General features: G+C 48.8%; 2 protein-coding genes across 2 annotated transcripts; both read right to left on the bottom strand.

Annotated features, from left to right (window-relative positions):
* Nucleotides 1-7,085: 7,085 nt before the first annotated feature.
* On the bottom strand, nt 7,086-8,924 carry RSC1A1 (regulatory solute carrier protein, family 1, member 1). Its single transcript, XM_009081005.1, has 2 exons — nt 8,694-8,924; nt 7,086-7,982 (listed from the first exon to the last, which is right to left on the bottom strand). Exons 1-2 carry the CDS (start codon nt 8,922-8,924, stop codon nt 7,086-7,088), a joined length of 1,128 nt encoding a protein of 375 aa, XP_009079253.1.
* A 2,023-nt stretch (nt 8,925-10,947) lies between these two features.
* Nucleotides 10,948-20,581, bottom strand: DDI2 (DNA-damage inducible 1 homolog 2 (S. cerevisiae); the record flags this gene model as incomplete). Its single annotated transcript, XM_009081006.1, has 8 exons — nt 10,948-11,072; nt 13,216-13,405; nt 13,793-13,896; nt 14,643-14,771; nt 15,310-15,437; nt 17,240-17,366; nt 19,221-19,451; nt 20,452-20,581. Coding segments are annotated over 8 exons (1,164 nt in total), but the record flags the coding sequence as incomplete, so codon positions are not given.
* Nucleotides 20,582-20,888: the final 307 nt, after the last annotated feature.

A 20,888-nucleotide genomic window follows, 5' to 3' on the forward strand; every position in this document is an offset into this window, starting at 1 on the left:
TACGGTGGGTTGGGGGACACCGGATGGGAGGGGTGGCCACCAGCCACCCAGCCCTCCTGGCCAGGGCCCAGCCTGCAGCTCTGCTGCGCTTTGGGTTGCTGGCCTCAAGGGGAATAATCAGTGGCAAGGGAAAAATAGGCACCACCACCACCTCAGGCTTCAGCAGTGCTTCCTCCAGTCCTGTTCCAGCAGCCTGAAAGAGGGGACCCAGCTCTCTCCATACGCTCGGTGGCACAGCACGATGGAGGCAAGATGGGCCAAGTGCTGCAGCCCAAACCTCCATCAGCGCAAAAGGCTCCTTAAAGAAGCAAATACAAGCCCCACTCACCATCACAGGTCAGAGCCTGGTGCAAAGGCACCAGGGGGGAGGTTACAGAAATAAAAGATAAAATTAAGAATAAACCTCTTACTGAGACTGAGCTGAAGGGCTGTGACTCGGGGCTGGCACAGTGCCCTGTGCCACCGACCCTGCTAATGGAACATGGAACTGAAAGTAAAAGCAATTGAAAAAGGGCAAGTCAGCAGCTCCCAGGAGCACATTCCTTGCCATTCCCACCCCTTCCTCCGTAAATAACCTGCTGGCAGGGAAGGAAGGGGCTGAGCAAGGACTTGGATGGAGAAACCATGCCAGGCCAAGCCTGCTCTTCCCCTGGAGTCACATGAATGGCTCAGCCAGTTTAACAGCTTTGGAAACCACAGGAGAAACTCCCAGGGAAGGGAAGAGGGTGCTTGGGTTAGAACTGAGCCAAACCAGAAAACTCTTACTTTCTCAGCTCCCCACCAGCCTCTGGGGAATCAGAAATGTTGCATCAGGTGAGATTCCCAAGGATCAGCACTTGTCTCAGCACCTGGGGAGGAAGCTGAGCCTCTCCTGCTAAACTGGAGGGGATTAGAGGGAAAGGGCCTGACAAACATCCACACACAACTACTCCATAGCCCTCCGGAGCATGAAATGTCCAAGCCTGATCCCCAACAAGTCACTGGAAAGACTAAAGTCTTTAGATCCCATGCACCATTTTATCCTTTCTTGGTGAAGTTTAGGCTTTAAAGTGTACAGAGATGAGCTGTACTGGACCAGCAGGTACTGCAACCTTTGCATTTCTCATTGCTTCAGAGGCAGCATTTCCATTTGCTAACAAAGGGACTGGGAACTAACATTCCTTTGGCAGTAGCTGTTGTGAGGGCTTTCAACCCCTCATATCCACGTGTGTGACTCAGTGCTTTATGGCAATGACACACCTTGTAATTAGTATGCAGTTGTCAGAGGTAGTTATGCCATAGTTATGCTGCCGAGGGGTCCTGCAGCCCAGGGAATGAGAAAGAGCTGATAAGGTCGAAGTGAATCAAAAGCCAGGCTGGCCAGCAGGAACTCCCAAATCCTGCTCTGGTGACAGACCTGCCCAAAAGGTGGTTCCCCTGGCAAAGCCACCCCAGGCACATGCTCAGGCCATGGGACTGCAGAGCAGCGGGCGCAGGCTGACCGAGGCACTGCGGAGTTCCTGAGGCACGGCTTGTCTCGTTCCTTCTGTTGACCATTCCCTGAACTCTTCTGATGTGGGAAGTCCCATGATGCCGCACTCACCTCCTGTATCCTGCTCCTGCTCTTAACACAGCCTCTGCAGCCGCGTGACTGCTCAGAAAACCTGCATGTTTTTAAACTCCAGACTTCAGTGGGGTTAGGAGAGACCTCTACTCCTAAAAAGCCCACAGAAGATAACCAAGGAAAACACACATTTATTGCACAGGGTCTGACCCTCTCTTGGTTACATAAAGGCTGCAGATTTCAGTGTCAATGGCCCAGTTCACAGAAACATAGAATGGTTCAGGTCGAAAGGGACCTTAAAATCATCTTGTCCCATCTCTACCCCCTGCCACAGGCAGGGACACCTCCCAGGTTGCTCCAAGCCCTGTCCATCTCTGGCCTTGGACTGGGAGAATCCCAAATGTGAACCCAACCATAAGTGTGGTTACTTTTCACTTTTGTTTTACCCAAACAAAATCACCTTCATCAGGCAGAATGGACAAGGCCTAATAGTTTTGAACTGAAGTATTCAGTCCTTAAGTCATCTCCCAGCACAAGAAATCGCAGGCAGCTCTTTGGTCAACGTATTATGGAGCTGTAGCAGCCCTACATCAAACCTTTCCCTCTTCTACATCAAGACCTGAATTGAAACCAGAATTTTGCCTCCTCATTAATGACCTCATGACCCTAATGACCTCATTTAGCTCTGACAGTGACACCAGCATCACATGAGAGCTCTGAACATGTGACGAGGAAACCACTGCCTGATTTGTCACAGCAACTGATTCATAATGTCATGTTTGTGTCTCTGTCACCTGGTACCAACATCAACAGCTCTCCAGATGGTGCAGATTCAAAATAGTCAAAACTTCAGTGTTACCTCAAGGGAAAGGACAAGTTTTTCCAGATCTGAAGAAGGAACTGCTGCTCCATGAGACAAATGCTGCAGCTTAGGGTCAGTGGCTGCGCTCCAAGCTTCAGGAGGATCCTCTACTCCTCCCTTCCAAAACCTGTTCTTCTACACGACACCAAGAGAACAGGACTTCAAAGAAGTTATTTCTAACTAAAACTGTCATGAGCTTTCCAGGGATGTAGATGCCAAAATTTTTAATGTCCCAAGAAATTAGCTTCCATCTCCAGAAAAATAAACCCACCCCCTAATCAGGATGGGAATGGGGTATTTAGGCAGGAGACAAGGAGTGCCCTGTCCACATTTCCAGCAGACAGTGCCATGGCCAAGTGCTACATTTTGTGTTTACTCTGATGCTCTTCTGAGTCCTGCCCAGAGGACCCAACAGCCCTTCCCCAGAGAAGGAGAAGACAGGAATTTCTCATGCCTGTTCTCAGGCTCTGCCAACTGGAATAATTTCAGCCACATATTTCTACTCATCATATTAAAAATGGCAACATTTATGTTAGTGAAATTCCTTTCACTTTGGGAAAGAGGAAGAGGAGGATTTGAGCACATACCTCAGGATATAGACAGACCAACCCAGCAGCATTATGATAAAGTGTTTATTCATTTTTTTAAATATCAAATGTTTTTACACATCAATCTTGTTGATAAACAGTCCCCCAATATTAAAAAAAAAATCAAAAAAGGAATCAAGTGTGTATTACTTTGGGCAGAACCACATCCCTCTGGTGACACACCCACTCCTCCCTCCAGCCGTGCGCCAGGACAGCCACAGCATGTTCAGCCCACAGGAGTCACTGACACAAATGCAACCAGCTTTAGGATTCCTGAGTATTGATTCCCTCAAGTTCCCTAAGTGAGTCTGTAAAACTCTGAAGCTAAAAAGCATCAGTCAAAGCGGAGCCCAAATCACTGTGTGTCTGGAGCACAGACTAAGCCTTGACTACACAGTGCAGGAGGAAATCTCTTGAACGCTTCAGAGGGGAATGATGTACATGAAACCAACCCAATTTCCCAAGCTGACTTCTGAGAGAGACAGGCAAAAACCTCTGGACATCTCCTTTTTGGATTCCTGTTAAAGTTCTGGGAGCTGTTTGGCAAGAAGTCCAAGTCTGGTGAAGAAACCCCTAGGACCTGCTCCTCCTTTTATTTGCTAATGGCATAGTGTTTTAAAGAAAACTGTAGCTGAACATTCAGCAAGTACACTCCAGTATTGCTACTTTTGAGGAGAGGAGACGGCACAAGGGAGAGACAAAGACAGAAAGAGACGAACACTGAGGAAGTACAGGTTAACAGTCCTGGAGACCAAGTGTCTATGTAGAAAGTGAAACATAGGCAGCAACCAGGCAGAGACTGTCACAGTCACAACACAGCTCAGCTCTGTCCAGCAGCAGGTGAACATGCCAGGGACCACCACCAGGAAATATTCTCTTGTCAGTCACCTGTGCCTAGAAATTCCCAGATGTTGGGCTTTCACTAAACATCACCTCTACACTCACTAAGGGCCTCGTTACAGAGCCATGTGTTCAGCAAGAGGCCACGGCAGTTCCTTCTGAATCTTTAAGGAAAATAATACATCCAAGAAACCAACAGCAGCTCCAGGGAACACCCAGAAACAAGTTCTACAGACCCACACGGGTCCCCAGTCACTGACAACTTTACTCTCTAGAGCTGAACTTTCATGGTGAAATCCCTTTGCTAAACTGATGTGACATCAGGACACTGGAGCAGTGATTAACGAGTAGGGGGAAGAGAAGAGAGCGAAGTGCCTGGTTCCAGGCCAGGGTATGTGGCTCCTTGGAAACCTGAACAGCTTTTGGTGGTAGCATTTATCCCCTGCCGTAGCACTCTGCCATCCCTCCTTCCATAGAAATATTCCCGCTCTGTGGGCCAGGTCAGCACAGGGACCAGCAAAGGGGCTGCTGGGGGCAGAGCAGGGGATGTGTGTGCATGCAGCAGAGAGGACACATGTTGAAACAAAGACAACTTTTAGACAACATTCGCTGAACACACATTCTATTACATTTTATTTTAACCTTAAATACTCACCACTGCCCCTGTTTTCCCCTAAATCTTGCTACTGAACAAATCACTCACTAATTTAGCAGCGCGTAGCCATTCACTCAAAACGAGGCTCTGAAATTATTTAAATCACCAGGCTTGGACCTACTTGATAAAAGTTTCACAAGTATTTATCAGCTGGGGGTCAGGGTTTGTTTCTAGCAGTTCAGAGTTACCCAGGGAATTCTAGCACTATGGATAAATGCTTCCACACAGCTTTGGCAGGAGGGCAGGTTTCAAAAATTATATTCGACAAATAATAAAACTGAGCATTGAAGCAGGTTGGCTGATGCTCTAAAGCTTTTATAGCATAAATTCCATATATGTAGCCTAAGTCAATGTGGCCATGAAACTAGAGCCTGTCACCAGCCTGGGGCAGAGCAGCAGCACTTGGGGAGCTGTGAGTAACAGCTTCCAAACAGAACGAGTGTGAATACAACAAGGGGCTAACACTGAGGAACTAACACTGAGGAGCTAACATCTGATGCTCCAAGCAGCTGGTAGTACATCCACTCACAGGCTAAGGGTGCAGGTTCAGTTTTCCTGCATCCAAGAGGGCTGACCTGCAACTAGTACTGTGTTATCCTGCTCCCAGGACCATCTCCCCCAGCCCTGCAGCACGGATCATGAGCAGATTGGGTTGTTCAGACTGAGGATGCTCTGGACCTGAGAGTTGGAAGCCTCATTGTTGCTGTTCCTGACAGTGAACCAGACGCAGATGGGAACGGTCTGATAGATCTTACTTCCTAAGGCTTCTAGATGACATTGTATTCCTGTGCTAGCCTACATGTTGCCCTGCACAGAGGGGCTTTGCTGATTTGAGGTGCTCATTGCAAGGACAGTATTAAACATACCTTCAGCAGGGGTAACTCTTACCACCTGCCTGCTGAAGGTGAGAAAGCTGCAGTCTGACCTCAGTAACTCATTTTGAGCAGAGCCTCAAGTGAAGCACTGGATGCTGCTCCAGCAAGGGGCTCCCAGGCTGCCCAAATGGCTGAGAAAAATCTGACACCAGCGTTCACTGGCAGCAGAAACTCCTGTGAGGTGGCAGATGAAACCAAATCTGTGTCGTTTTCAAATGCTACCTGCATGAAAACAGCCCAGCACACACTTAGGCAAACCTGCTAAGCAACAGGGAAAGCGAACACCAGGACACAGGCCTGAGACAATGACAACACCACATGGAAGTCATGAACAAAAACATGTGTCAGGCACGGCTGAGCCATCGCTCCAGGGTTAGCTCCACGCAGCAAGTTCAAGATTAACACCTGACACAAAGCCACTTCTGAGATTCCCAAGTGGGACTAAATCAAAGTTCCTACTTAAAATTTGGTTTCAGCCACACTTTCCTTCCCCTTCCCCAGCAATGACAGAGTTTTGGGGCTTTGCAGAGCATCACAAAGGAGTTCATCCCCCAAAAAAAAGCATCTGGAAAGGACTTCCTACAGCACAGCCTTGGTGAGGCCTCACCACGCAGGCGACTCACCAGGGATGTTCCAGAAGGCCACGATGGTTGTAACGCAGACGCCACAACAGTGCATTTGTTTCATGAACCCTGTTGGGGAGCCCTCGCTCTGGAGGAGATGTTAGATCAGCACCCCCATCCAAGAGGCTGATCATCCCCAAACATCCAGAGAAACCAGTGCAAAGCAGAGTCTTCCTTTCGGTCACAGCTGCGCTCGGAGCACAGGGAGCACAGCCACCGAGATGAAGTTCACTCCTCCCTGGGCAGAGGGGCAGTAAGAGCCCTAACACGCAGTTGGTTTGTAAAACAAATTAATCGTTAAGGTTTTGCCTGGACGTGGTTGAGCTTGTTCTTTTGCATGGGAGAAACATGATGAGGGCAAGGCTAGAAAAAAAAACGTCAAATACTCCTTTTCCCTCCCCTCATCCCCTACAGTTAATACCAGCACATCTCCAAATAAGTTAAAACATCTCTTTTAAGTTTTGGTAGCACCAAATTCTAACCCTTCCCTTCTTCTATCCCCATGCTGTAAACTGGAACACACTGGCCCAAGAGCAGAAAAGAGTTTGGCAAAAATAAGCATCAGTCTTCCCTGTGCACACATGAAAACACACACTCCCCAAAAGCCCCTCACCCCTCTGGCAAAGCCTTATACATCCATGGGCATCTACACACCTTTAGTAGCTGCAGGATAGTTTCGACAGCTGGACGTTGGGCTACAGAGAGGTACAACAGATCGAGCCCACCCTGGACCTGGTGTGCACCTCCTGGCCCGTGCACGTGGCCAACTCACGTCACAACCCGCTTTGTGCTGGACAGGGTGGTGAGTGCAGTGGCTTCTGCTTTTTATTTGTAGGACTGGAGTTTATCCTAAAATTGTACATTTAAATAAAAACAGCAATTTGAATCCAGTATGCATAATTCAAAGCTACCCTGTCCACACAATGCTAGGACATCTTCTTTCTTTTCGAAGGCCAAATCTAATGAGTGAAACAGAAGAGACAAGTTATTTTGGCTGCAAATAATTAAAAATATCTGGCTCAACATTCTGCTTGTACATTGTGGTGTGCAATTGAGATACGTCCTGTAGAAGACCCCCCAGTCAGCTCCCTCCTCCGCAGTTACGTGGGAACGACGATACTCTTGGCTAGCAAAATGAGAAGAGCGAGATCTGCATTTCCATCCGCTTGTTCCAAGGCCTCAAGAGCTTCCCGTGAGGTAAAACCAGCGCCAAGGATGCGGTCGACATCAGCCGCAGGGAAGGCAGGGGGTGCAGAAGCTCCAGTGGTCAGTCTGGTGTAGGCAGCTGGTGGGCCCCGGGGCAGCTCCTCAGGATCAGCACTGCTGCTTCTCCCAGGGGCTCCTGTGCACAGGCCCTGGGTATCCTGAGCTGCACCTTCAGCCACAGCTGGTGTCAGGGAAATGGGTGTGTTTTGCTCTAAAGTTGGACTAGTTGGACTCCGAGAACTTTCTGCCAACCCCTGCCCCTGCTCAGGGTTCTGCTGCTGGCCAGGTGTGACTGTAGAACTTGCCATGACCAGACCGCTCTCACCTGAGCCCTTCTGCCTCTCTGAAGCAACTTCCCTGAGCACAGGCTGCCCGTGGCCGCTGGGCCCAGTGCTGATGTGCTCTCTGCCAGAAACACAAGGCTGGCTGCCCTCTGCTCTTCCATCCTCACACCTCTCCTCATGGAAGGAACAGCTCTGGTCCTGGCTGGCTGGATCGAAGCCTTTCTGCTCACCCTCAGGAAGTCCCTCCTGCTGTACTCCTGACTCTCTGTGAACCATTTCCAGCCGGGACACTTCTTCCGAGGCAAGGATCTTACATTCCCCTTTCCGACTGATAACCAAGAGTTTGTGAAGCTCTTTCAAGGCTGATGCTAGAGGGAAACATGGCTCTTCTGAAGGTCTTCCTGGATCCATGTCCAGATGGTGGGTGCTGGAGGGGGAAGAGCTGTCTTCAGCTGCCAAATCAGACAACTCACGATACTTAGCAGGAATTTCACTAGTGCTTTTAGACTGCAGGACACCAACAGTGGAAAGCGGATCACTTGAGGAGGATAGAGACTTCAGCAGCTCCACCTCCACAGAAAAGGTGTCTGAGTTGAGGGTGGATACATGTCTGTTCTCAGCCTGATGCTTCTGCTGCCTTGCTGAGCCATGTGCTTCAGCTGTAGCCTGCTCCACTGCATCTATTTCCATGGAGGCTTCCGTGTGCACACAGCTACAGGAGGCTGACAGCTGGATACTCCCTTTTGCACAGGAAAGACCTGCTCTCTCCAGTCTATCTCCTCTTGTTTCCATGGGATGATTTTCCAGCTGGCTGGCTTCTCCCCCAACAGGTTTCTCAACCCCACCAACACCACAAGGAGGTTCTGGGTAACTTGTCTCAGTTTTCTCCTCCAGATGTTCCATTTCTGGCTCTTTGCACACCTGACGGTCTATGGGAGGCTCATGCTTTTGCTCCTGCTCCATGAACAGACAGACATCTTTATCTTGCCCACGCTTGGCAGCAGTGTCAGCCAAAATACCTTCTTCTGTCACTTCCAAAGGATGTTCCTGACCTTGATCCTGTCCTTTAATGTTACATTCCTTTAGACTGTCAGCAATAAATGCTTCTTTGAGTGTCTTCTGTGAAAGGCAAGCTGGATTGGAACAGGCTCCCTCCTCGGTGTGGGGAGAGAGGTCATTATTTGCCAAGGAAGAGCTACTGGAAAGATGCTGTAATACCAGAGGTTGCTCTTTTTCTGGGGCTGTCTGGTGTTCGGGTGACAAGTCCAAAGTCTTGATGGCTCTAGGATCAACGCACTCTGCGAGGCTGGATTCAGATGAGCAAATTGAAGCAGGGGCAGAGACAGAACGATCAAGTAATTGATGATTTGTAGGATTACAGATCTTGGAATTTAGTCCTGAAGACTGGACTGGATTTTGAAACCCATCAGAAGCTGGTAATGAGGGCATTTCCAGTGAGGTAGTTTCTTTGTCACTATTCTCTATCAGAAGACAGAAATAGAGGACACTGTCAGGACATTGCAGAATCACCGTCTGCACGGTAGTAGCAAAACCGAAACAGGTGACTGTAAATACCTGGTCTGTGGCCCACTCCAGCTGCAGTAAACACACACTACATGCATCAAGGCTTCTGACGTTCTGTTTGGATTAGGAAACAAACACACCAAACTCGTGTTAGCATTCAGAGCACACACCATGCATGGCTGCAGTCCTGCACAGCTCCCCTCCCGACTGCCCAGCGTGACAGCAGGAGCTCTCGCCTTCACTGCCTCTCAGAAGGATTCTGCCTTGGAAATTTGGTATGTCAAGTCCAAAATAACTGCCAGAGAACAATTTAAAGGCTGTTCTGTACTGTCTAGGCCACAGAGCGGTCTGTGGGTGATGCTACACACTCGATAAACCACACACGGCAAAACGCTGTGCTGGTCTGATCTCCAGCTGGTGGGAAATATTCAGGAGACACATTTCAGGGAAATGAGAACTCAGATGGCAAGACAGTTCTTGGGCTGGGCTCCCAGCAGTGCCATCACAGGCATGAGAAGGTGAGCAAACTCTAGCCTGCTGCAAAAGGGAAGTGTACAGATCCTGGGGGGAAAGAAATCCCCCAAAGGAACTGCTGTCCCAGGCCAGGAGAGCAAAGCAAAGGAGAAACAGCCACAAGGCAAGCCCAGCTCACTGCTTCCTTCTCCCCACTGAGAGTGGATGAATTGCAGATCTCTATCAGTACACCAAACAGTGGCTCTGGTTATCAGGGAGATTAGATAAGTGACCTTATCCTGCTGTCAGTCTAATCTAGTTGATATATCAGTGCTCTCACTCTCATTAAATCATTCACACATGCTTTGTGTGGCGGGAGTGCCTGTCCTGCCCTCAGTCTTGCTCTGCCCAGGGTCACACATCCACATTTTGCGCTGTGTGATTTGCTGCATAAGGTCCCTCTCCCTTCCCAAACTCAGAGGTCTTAAACACACACCACTGTTTTTCCCAAGTCTTTCTCTTTTTACAGTACTGGGGCAAAACTCGCCATGCCTACAGACAGGATTCCCTGTAAATTCCACAACATGGCAGAAATCTGCCTTTCTCTCCTCAGCCTCTTGTTTCTTTCATTCGCCCTGAACTAAAACGGGTGCAGCACTGCCCCTCGGATCGATGCACTGCTCATATTTCCTGAAGGCAGCAGGACACAGATGAAAACCGGAAGGATCCTTTGTTTCTACACGGTGGGATTACGTTCACGCTATCTGCTCCCAGACCAACCCTTTAGGGAGGAAGCAGAAGTGTCTTCCGACGCGTTGGATTGTTAATGAGAGTCTGATCAAACACGTCAGGGATTTGCAGTCACTCAGGCAGCAGCAGGAGCTGGTTTTCTGCCAAGCACTCCTGAGCATTGTCCCAGACCCACTGTCATCCTCCTCCTGGGGTATCCTCAGGAGCTGAATCCCAGCCACATCAGGGATATTTATCCAGCTAACACCAGGAACAAACTCGTCCCCACGAAGTGCACCATCAGGGATAAATTCCTCTCTACCTCAGGAACAGCCTGACTTGTACCAAGGCTACCTGGATGGAAAGCTGTGTATGGGGTGAGCTGCCTGTGTCCACACTTCCTCCTCAAACAGCTCCACTTTTGCTGCCAGGTTTCTAAATCCTCCATAATCACCGAGTTTTCCTGTAGTGGTGAGAAACATAGTACACTGGCATGAAAGAGCATCAAGCCCTCAGAAATAAATGAGGTTGTGGAGGATCCGGACCCCAGTGAACCACGCCAGGACTCCAGCACCACCTCAGTTGCTTTCCACAGGTGCTGCACCACCAGCAGTCAGCTGACAGAAATCATGAGGCTCCCTAAAGTAGGCTTCAGGGATTAAATAAAGCTCAAGGGTAATCCAGGTGCATTCAAAATGAGCACTTTAACAGCCTCCAGGTGTGTGCTGTTGTACCATCTCCTGGAAGGCAGCAAAAATTCCAGCTGCTATGAAAGAACACACTTCTTGTGAGGAGCTGAGCTTCCTTGGTGCTGCATCACATTCTCTCTCTCCCCTTCTTCAGTCTCCTGTTCTTTCATTTCTTGGTTTTCCTGGTACCACCTATCAGCAACTCAGAGTTTTGGAAGAGAGAAAGAGAGAATATACTGACATTTTAGGACACAGCCAAAAAATGCCTGTGGGCCAGAGGCTGCTAATGTCCCAGTCAACCTGAACAAGACCCACCGTAGTTCTGTGCCTTGGTGTTCTACAAGCATAAGCAAACACACAGAATGGATTTCCTATTCCCATAAATCTTTTACATTCCTCTAGAGCTCAGCACCAGTGGAAAACACCTGGGTGCTCATTAGCCTGAACAAAGTCACGTGGTTCTCAGAACTGTGTGTGGCACATAAGCAGCTTGCACTTCAGTCATTTCAGGCACTTTTCATTTTAAAACACTCCATTAAAATGCTTTCACTGTAAATACTCATAGTTTGAGCTAAGGTTTGCTTGTTATTCAACTCTTTCAGCAGAGAACTAAGACCAACTATAATGTCTGCAAAGTCTCATCCGAAGTGGAGATTGATTCAAAAAACCAGCCCAGGCCTCATGAGGCTCTGGGTTTCAACAGGAAAAGTAATATTTCCACCTGCCAGGTTCTGTGAAGAGACATGGGCCCAAGGTACTGTGCCTGAGCTCGAGTGATATCAAAACCTGATAGGGCAAGGTCAAACCCATGTTTGTGTTTCTCTCTATGCTGCAACTTGAGTTAATAAACATTCAAATTTGGCTGGAAAAGTCACACATGTAAGCCAACTTCTTGCTCATTCACTGAAGCCAGGCCTTCCCCTGAGGGTTTACACCTCTGCAAAACTTGTACCCTTAGGACAGAAGGAAACTGGACAAAGGGAGCAGTAAGTGCAGCTCTGTGCTCCCCTTGATGTTCTCAACTTCATCATCTGCAACTCGCTGCTTACTCTCTGGGCTATCAAGCAAGCAACAAAGGAGTGTTAAGGAGAAATCTCAGCGCATTTCCACTACTATCTGTATATATGTAACCATATATACAAAAAATATCTAATACATATATAAAAATATAATATAAATGTATAAATATATAAGAATGTATAAATACATAATAATGTATACATATATACACATGGTTAATTCTTGTTATCTCACCTCCATTTTTGATATGAGAATGTTAGAGTCTTAAAAAGTTAGCAATAAAAGTGTTGAAATAAACTTTTATCAGTTTAAACCTGACTCAAAGAGTTCTGCATCTGTTTGAGAAGGAGAATTTACTGTGTGGGGGAAAATGAGCAGGAAAACTCAAAAATCTCTGTAAAATACTCGGCTATAAAATATTAGCTTTAGAAGTTTTGGAAAAAGTCTACGGAATACACCCTGAGGTATTCACAGCTTCCCTGCAAGAACAGGGAAAAGCAATGAGTTTTTCCTTTAGCCAAAAGCTGAATGGAGTTGAACAGAAAATGTGTTTCACAGTTTGGCTCATAGCTCAGCTTTCAGCTGTTATAGCTGAAATTAAAATCACTTCACTAACTTTTGCAGCTTTTTGCAGCTACCAAAATCTTGCACAGCCCAATCACTGCAGCTGTGCAGCACGTGGATTCCAGGGGCACCAGGAACAAATCCATGGGAGGATGAAAGTTCTCTTTGCAGATCATGTTCAAGGCTGAGGATGCACATCAGGATATGAATTCAGCTGCTGCTTTTGAAATGCAGAGCAACTGCAAGGAAGTAATTCACCCTCCGAGGGTGTGAGCACCATTCCACGGAAAAAGGCTGGCATTGTGCTATTTCTAAAAACTGTCATGAACTTTGGACACTGCTACAGTTGCTCTGTTTTCACATGCTGCAGCCACTAAGAGCAGGATTTCTGGAAGCCTCCCCAAAGCTGTGCTTACATGAGGTTGCTCAAACATCACAGTTGAACCACATCTCTGCTGGGCACTGGTGACTAGGTGCCACACACAACCAGTAATCTCCACACCTCTAAGGCCAGAAAACCAGAGCAGGTGGGGAGCAGGGAGAGCACAAATTCAACAGCTAACACCCCCAAGTACCTTCATGCAGGTTTTGCTGCCCAGAAGGGAGAGAAGTGCCCTTAGAGGCCACAAGCAAGAATAAAGCCCCTTCTCTCCACCTTTTCCTTGCTGCCGCTGCCCCTGGAAGGGAAACTGCTCACACACATCCTGACACACAGCAAAAACATGTGCAGGTTCATATTCCAACTGGGATCCTCCTGGTACCTGCTTCCTCTACGGACTTCTGTATTGCTTCTGCTAGTTCCTGGTCTGCGATCTCCTCCGGCCGCATGTCTTCCCGCCCAGCGCCGTAGGCCAGCCGGGCACACTCCGGGAGCTCTCCCTCCGGCAGGAACGAGGTCTGTGAGCCCGTCGTGCCGATCACTAGGACATTCTTCTTGAGATCAATTGAACACTGTGAAAGAGCATCGAGACATCAGGGACCTGTGACAGCCAGCCAGTTCTCATGGAAAAAAAAGGAGAAACAAGGTTAGACAATCCATTTCCAATGGGAACAGCTCACAGCAGGTAAGGCTGGGCCAGGAGCATCAGCTCTAAGCAAAGGGCTCTGTATGACTTGTATTAAACCATTCAGTTGGAAAGCTCTGAGCATTTCTGATTAGAGCAAAAAGCTTCAGGCAGCAGCCAGATATCCTAGTGCTGTCCATGATGGATGTAATGTATGTGCTTCCTTCATATCAGGATCCAAGAATATCCGCCCTCAACTCTCCCTACTGAGCCCATGTTGCACTTTGCACTTAACCTGGAAGAGCCGTAACTGTTTCCAGAGAGGTTTTGATACCTGATGCCTCTTAAGCATATCCAGTCCTAGGAGCATGTCCATGGGCTGCTCTTCAAGGATTGAGAAGGAGCATGCCAGGAAATCCCCTTCAATCTGCACCTGAGCTGAAACACAAGGGAGAGAAGTTGCCACTACAGCACAACACATCTGCTTTCTGCTCCTGTACCTCCTGGGAAAGGTATGGGTACATCTGAAAGCAGAGCTCTGACACACTGCTCTGTTCACAGGAAGCCCAGCCCTGTGCCAGCCCCAGGACTGCCAGGCCTGCCTTGGCCCCAGGTGAATTATTTTAAAGCTGACATGCTCTAGAGCCTTGAGCACTGCTTCTCTGACCCGCCAAGCTGAAAGGGCCATGAACACCACATTAGAGCACAAGTCTAAGCAGCAATGACAGCAGACAGAATCGATTTTTCAGTAACAAGGACAATCTTCTCTTGTTCAGAAAAGCACAGAGAGGTTTCTCTTCCCAAAAGGACAGCAAACACTGCATTGTGCTGGAACTCTTCCTGTGCAACTCACACTGCCCAACAGTCCCACTCCACACATGAGAGCTCGTGGTGTTTCACATTCACCTTAGGTTTTACACCCAGAGAACACGGTCTCTATGTCTGCAGGAGCTGGGGACTCCCTCACCTCAAAGTGCTAAGGCAATGCCATTAAAGAAGCATTAAGTTAGACAGAAGCCAGAGATCTGTGTCCGAGACAAACACACACATTGCACATGTGCTTTTATTTTACTCTGTGGGAGCTTCCAACAATTGCAGCACCAACCCAGACACTCCTCAGTCCAAGGCTGTGGGAGATGCACTCACACCTCTGATAGAGCTGCCCCAAAAGTGCCAGTACTTACCTAAGTGCACTCTGCCAATTATTTTCTGTGTCCCTACACCTTTAGCGATTCCAGCCCACCGCCGATCTACCAGTCTCATGATGTTGCACCTTTCAGCACAGGCTTGGCTCATGATGGTCATCTGGGCACCTACCAGCAGCAAAATTGGTGTTAAATCCCAATGGCTGAGCACAAATTTCAATTATCTCCTGGAAGAGCTGAAGATCTGGCACTCAGCAGCTGAGAAACCAGCCTGCCTGCCCCAAGGCATGAAGACTTCCCGTGAATCCCACTGTGCTGACACAGATCAGCACTGACCATCACAGTACAGATGGAACAACCCCAAGAACATCCCCTCTGAGGCTGTGGATGGGAACCACCACATCAAAGGTACGTGAAACGGCCGTCTGCAAAATGAGATAAAACACACACGTGGCAGCAACCTTCCAGGCATGGGAGCCCCAGAAACTCTCACAGGAACCCTGATCTGGAGTGTTCATGCTGTACACATGCTGTTTCTCTCAGAAGTTTGCTCTGTCCACCTCTAACCACGCCCAAGCTGGGCTTAGGTTTAATTAGGTGCTTCAAAGTGGTGTCATTACAGGATTTTGGGGGGAAACTACTGTTTACTGTCACACTCACTGAGGGAAAGGACAGCACAGAGAAAGATGAAAATGGGGCAATTCACCTGAGTCCACGAAGGCTTTCACTGGGTGTCCGTTGACTTTGCAGTTGATATACAGCATCACCACCTGCCCAAAGCTCTCAGGAGCCTCTTCCATTGCTATCGTCATGTTCTCTTCGATGTTTTGTTGCCTGAATTTCATGGAGAAGAGAGAAAAATTGGAATTTCTATCAGCCAGACCTTGTATCATCCTTCTGACTCACAGACCAATCTGGAAATCCCACCTGCTGCCTCTCACCTTACACTCGTTTAAACTATGGCAAGAGCTGTGCTTCCCTAGTTAATACAGGCCTTGGAGCTGAGAGATTGCTAGGAATGATCTTGGCTTAGTCCAGAGACACCAAGTTACTCCCCGCTGCTCCTTCCAACACCTGCCTAACTCACACCTCAGCTCCCAGTGACCTTGTGCTTGCGCCAGGAACCTGCCAGCACAGCGTTAACTTGGAAAACTTGCAAGCAAAAACCTGCACGTTCATTATTCACAGTAAGGGCACAGAGAGATGTTGCCAGTAGCTACCTCGCTGGAATCCCACACAGTAGCTGAACACTGCAATCCTCCACTTTCCCTGGCATCTTTCCTTTTCCAGGCATAGGAGGGGAGGGAGGTGAGCAAAACCACAGCAAGAACATCACCATGAGCACAAGCCCTTGGTGCAAATTCAAGCTGACAGAGGAAATGCTCTTCAAGAAGCCCCTCATGACCACAGGATGATCTTGGAAGTATCCATATAGTGACTGCATCTGAAATGGCTTTACCTCCCAAAAAAAGGGAAAACAGCTCCAATTTTGATGCCATTTCATTTTTCTCTAAGTGGGGTGTGAAATCCAGGGACTGCTTGAGCCCAAAGTGTTCCCTAACAGCTGCACAGCCTTGGGCACATCCCCTTTATCTGTCCCTGATCTGTGGAAGAAGGGAAGCATTCCTGTGCCCCAGCAATGTTTCACTACCTATTACATCTGTTTTCTGCATTCCTGAGCGTTTATCCAGCACCAACACCTTGTCGGCCACAATGTGAGAATGACTCTTATCACCATTTTGGTTACGACCAACGATGAGTCTGTACCAGACAGACTTTGTTATCGGGCGGGGGGAACCACCAGTCATGTTCTGACTCAAGGATTTATCACTCCATTTAAGAAATCAAGCCTGAGCTCAATGCAATTACATCTGGAAGGCAGCAAGGGGGAGGGAGCTGATGAGCAGAATGTATCTCTGCAGAACATCTCTCCAACAGCAGTAATGTCCAGAGTCTGGAACCAGCCAGAGACACAGAACAATTAGCAGGATGAGAAACCAAATCTTGAGGGCGTCTGTGAGAAATGATGTCACACTGCTGTGCAGAGCTCAGATGAGAGCACAGCTCTCAGGTTGAAAACACACCTGAGGCACTCGAGTTCCACCTCTCGTGAGGAGATATGCATTCCACAACTTCAGAGCAGATCGATTCAGACAGCTCCAGGACATGGGGAGAGTGGCGCTGCCACCACAGAATCACAGAAGCCCAGACTGGTTTGGATTGGAGGCACCTTAAAGCGTGTCTTGTTCTAACCCCTGCCATGGACACCTTACACTAGGCCCAGGTTGCTCCAAGCCCCATCTAACCTGGCTTTGGACACTTCTAAGGATGGAGCAGCCACAGCTTCTCAGGGCAACCTGTGCCAGTGCCTCAGCAGCCTCAGAGGGAGGAATATCTTATCTGTGCTCAGCTGGACACATCTAAAGGACGGGGCGCACCTACACATTCCCGAATCCCAACCTTCCCACATGCAAAGGTGGACCAGAGCATCACCCTGCAAGCAAACCTGTCTTGATACAAGGAGTGTGTTTAGATTCTGCCTTCTCCAAGGAAAAACCAATATGGATGGGAGAACACAGTGGGTTTTTTCCCCCAGGGTAGATCCCCAAAGCCTGCAAGGCACTTTGGTTTGTTACCTTATGTCTTCTTCTATCTTGGCCTGTGCCTCAAGATCAAAGGGGTCAGCGGAATAGAGTCGGATCCTCTCCTGCTCCCGTCGGGCTCGATCCTGCTGTTGCTCCAGCAACACCCTGGTGAATTTCTCTGTGGGAACAAGGAGATACAGAAATGCTTTTTACTGGAAATTGCTCTTACAAATCAAGTTCTGGCACAGCAAATGCTTTTGATGCCAGCAAGCACCCGGGGTAGACTCAGCAGCACACAGGAAAAAGCCTCTGAGGGCAGCACAGATGGACCTCAAAGGATCGATCAGTGGCAAATTTGGGAACCTGCTGAGATGAAAAGCAACTGGACAGAGCTCATTTTCCTTGTGTCTGCTACCCAAAGGCTGCACAATCACCTCAGTTTCCTGGCACAGACATTTTCATAATAGTTAAAGCCTAACAACAAAACTTCCTTCAAACCCAAGGAACATGGGCAAGGTCAGATATTATAATCCATAAAGGTGAACAGCTACCACTGGAATCAGGAGCCCCTAAGCAGAACCAGTCTAGCCACGTGTTTTAAGACCACAGTTTTTACATCCCCACTTTTTTGATGGCCTCTTGCTATTTTTTACTCCTTGGATGGGATCATGCACATCCTCAAAAGGGCCATCAGCAAAGGTCTGTACACACAGAGGGTTGTGGGTTTGCTTCCAGAGACGCAGTTCCCAAGAAGCACCTCTGGCTCAAAGGCTGCTGCATGCTCAGGGAGGCAGTGGGGATGTTTTGCTGTTTGTCTTTGTGACATTAGACTTCTGCATAGCACAGCACAGTCACAGGGTACGGAGCTATGTGGGCATTTGGGAATCAGAGCTGAGCTGAACTGGATGTGTGCCCAAACATCAACAGGAACAGCAGGACAGCACAACGAGGGCATAACTAGACCAAGCTACCTCCTCCTGACAGCCCACCATGGCCGTTTGGGATAGGAAATGCACATCTGGGTCAGTCTGCTGTGCACAAGACATGGCAGAGCGCCAGGTGAGCCAGTTTTGGGTGTCTTGGGCTTAACCTCTGGTCTCCTGTGCCAAGAGCAGCACCTCTGCTCAAGGAGGAGGGAAGAACTCCCAGCAAGAAGTGTGAACAAGCGTGAAAGCGCAAAGAACATGGTTTTAACTCCGGATATGAACTGAAATCAGAACTAAAAATTAAGTAGGCTGACAATATCCATGGAAGTTCCTTCTGGCTTCCTCTGACAGAGAAAAAACACTTAAATATAACTTTGAAAGTGGGAAAAGAAGTCTCCTGCTAGAAGCAACTTCATTCATTTCTCCAAACTCAACAGCATTTATTTCCCAAGTAAATATCCTGAAGAGGTTCAGAAGCACATGTGGGTACCCAAACCCTGTTCTTTTCACACCAAAAGGACACCAGAGTTCAAAGCTTTCATCAAACAAGGGACCAACACCAGCTGTTCACCTGCAGAGGAAGCAAAGGACATGGTACAAGGCTTCAACTGTGCCCAAAACACATGAACACTTCCAAGATTAACAAACACTGACAAATTCATGACTATTCCTATCAAAAAAGCTCCCTAAAGACACTACCTGTGTGTTCCTTTTCCTCTCCCTTTCTGAGGTTCACTTCCACAGCAGCTAATCACTATCCACAGAGCTGGTTTTGGAGTGTGCTGCTCTCTGCTGAGATGCAGCAAACACACCACCTTTATTGGAAACATGGATTTGGGAGAGTCTTAGCAGAAAAATCAGGAGCTGAGTCACTCATGTTCACAGACCTGACTTATCTCTGCATCCAATATCTCACAGCAGGGAACAGAGGATATTAAAGATGCCAAGCAGGAGAAATATGCCCAGAAATAGAGGAACTCTGCCTTAAGTGCTCCCAACTGGCACCTTTTATCCACAGCATTGAGCTGGCACCACGTCCTAGCTCGTTAAACACCTCGGGCTGCCTTTGATCAGAACCGACCTCAAACAGCCCCAGCCCAGCTCACCCAGGTCCCCACTCAGCAAGGCCTCCGCCAAGGGCGGGTTGCGCTCCTTCAGCAGGGACAGCTCGTGGGGGTTGGCCAGCAGCATCTCCCGCAGCAGCGCCGGGTTGTCCAGACCCTGAGGGAACGACGGGGCATCCAGAGGCGACGGGCGTGGACGCTGCGCCGGGGGCCGGTGCTGCTGCGTGGACGTCCCAGGAACAGCAATGCTGCTGAAGTCTATCCTTGGCAGACCTGGAGGGAGGAGGATCAGAGGTGTTGGTGCTTCATGGTTACAATTCTGCTGGAAAACCACAGGAAGGATGAGATGCTCTTAATGCCGCATTAGAGTGGACTCCGCGAGCAGCAGCGGTGTTGGGAGCGCACCGCGTCCCCGGGTTAGTGGGTTAGGAACGCTGCCGCGTGTTTATGTAACTGGTATCATCTGTCTGCCCCATTTTTAATCCCCTGAAATGCACTTGCTGACTGGTTATTCCCAGCCTCACAGACGTGAATCCCTCTCGGAGGGACTGCAGGGCTAAACCCAGTGGCTCTGAAGCACTTCAGAATCTCTCGGGTTAAAAAAAAGCAGGAGAAAAAAAAAAGTAGTACCATTCCTGCAGACCTGCATTGCAGGTACCCATCCTCCAGCTGAGGCAGGATGAGGACCTCAGCAATGCTCCCACGCCCTTCTCAGCCAGTGGCACCTCTTCAGTGCTATTTTATGACCCGGATTTGCTAGGAATGGCTGTGGAAGGTAGGACAGAGGCGCAGGGTTCCGCTCAGACATTACCAGGGGAGCCTTTCACATGTACGCACAATTGCGCCACTGCTTTGGTAAGAAGTGGCTTCTCAGGGAACTGGTCACAAGACAGGTTCAGGCCATACATCCACAGCAGCTGTTCCTGTGCCTGAGCTGCAGAGATCACACACAACTGTGCCATCATGCCCAGTGGGAAGGGAACCAGTGGATGTACGAGAACTCACACACACCAAAACTGCTGTGCATCAGTCACCCTCATTACTGACTCCGCATTCCCCACAACTCTATAATGGCATTGGCTTCTTTGGAATAACAAACACTAAATAAGAAGCCCTTTAGCTAACTAAAAGCCTTCTGCCTCATCTCGCCACCCTCCCTTCCACAGCACTGTGCCCGGCGAGGTGCTAAAGGAGCCTGACAGGATTGGTGTTGGATTAGTACTGATGAATCCCAGCAGGCTCGGAACAGAAGCTGGCACAGGCCCTTTCTCACCTGGAAAGCGGATAGAAGGCCGCGGCTCCACCGTCTCCTTCTGACGCAGGATCACCACATCCCCGTCCTTCAGGCCATAGGAAGCCAAGGACCTGTTGTTGTCAGTCAGAGGCCGCTCTGCATAGACAATCTGTTTGTGGAGGGAGCACGATGAGAACCACGACAACAAAGCAGAGAAGCATTTTACAAATGCAAGATGTAATTTTTTATAGGAAAAAAAGCATTCCAGCATGTCCTGTGGATCCATCTCAGGCTTCAGAAGGAAAGGTGTGCTGTTCTCACAGGCCTGGCCAACGCGCCTCGGCCTCAAGGCACAGCAAGGCCTCAACACGTACACAGTTGGTCTTGCCGAAATCCAGCAGTGGTTTCGTGAAATCAGCACCTCAGAGAAGGGCTTGGTCTGCCCTAATCAGAGGCCAAGATCTTTAAATGAAAGC

This window comes from Acanthisitta chloris, unplaced genomic scaffold (genome assembly GCF_000695815.1).
Source record: "Acanthisitta chloris isolate BGI_N310 unplaced genomic scaffold, ASM69581v1 scaffold1698, whole genome shotgun sequence".
In the NCBI taxonomy this organism is placed as follows: domain Eukaryota; kingdom Metazoa; phylum Chordata; class Aves; order Passeriformes; family Acanthisittidae; genus Acanthisitta; species Acanthisitta chloris.

Excerpts from the sequence above, each read along its gene's own strand:
- RSC1A1 (XM_009081005.1), bottom strand. The coding sequence starts at position 8,924 with ATGCCCTCATTACCAGCTTCTGATGGGTTTCAAAATCCAGTCCAGTCT. Across the intron at positions 7,983-8,693 it reads CAGAAAAAGAGCAACCTCTG|TCTAAAAGCACTAGTGAAAT; the intron begins GTATTACAGCAT and ends GGTGTCCTGCAG.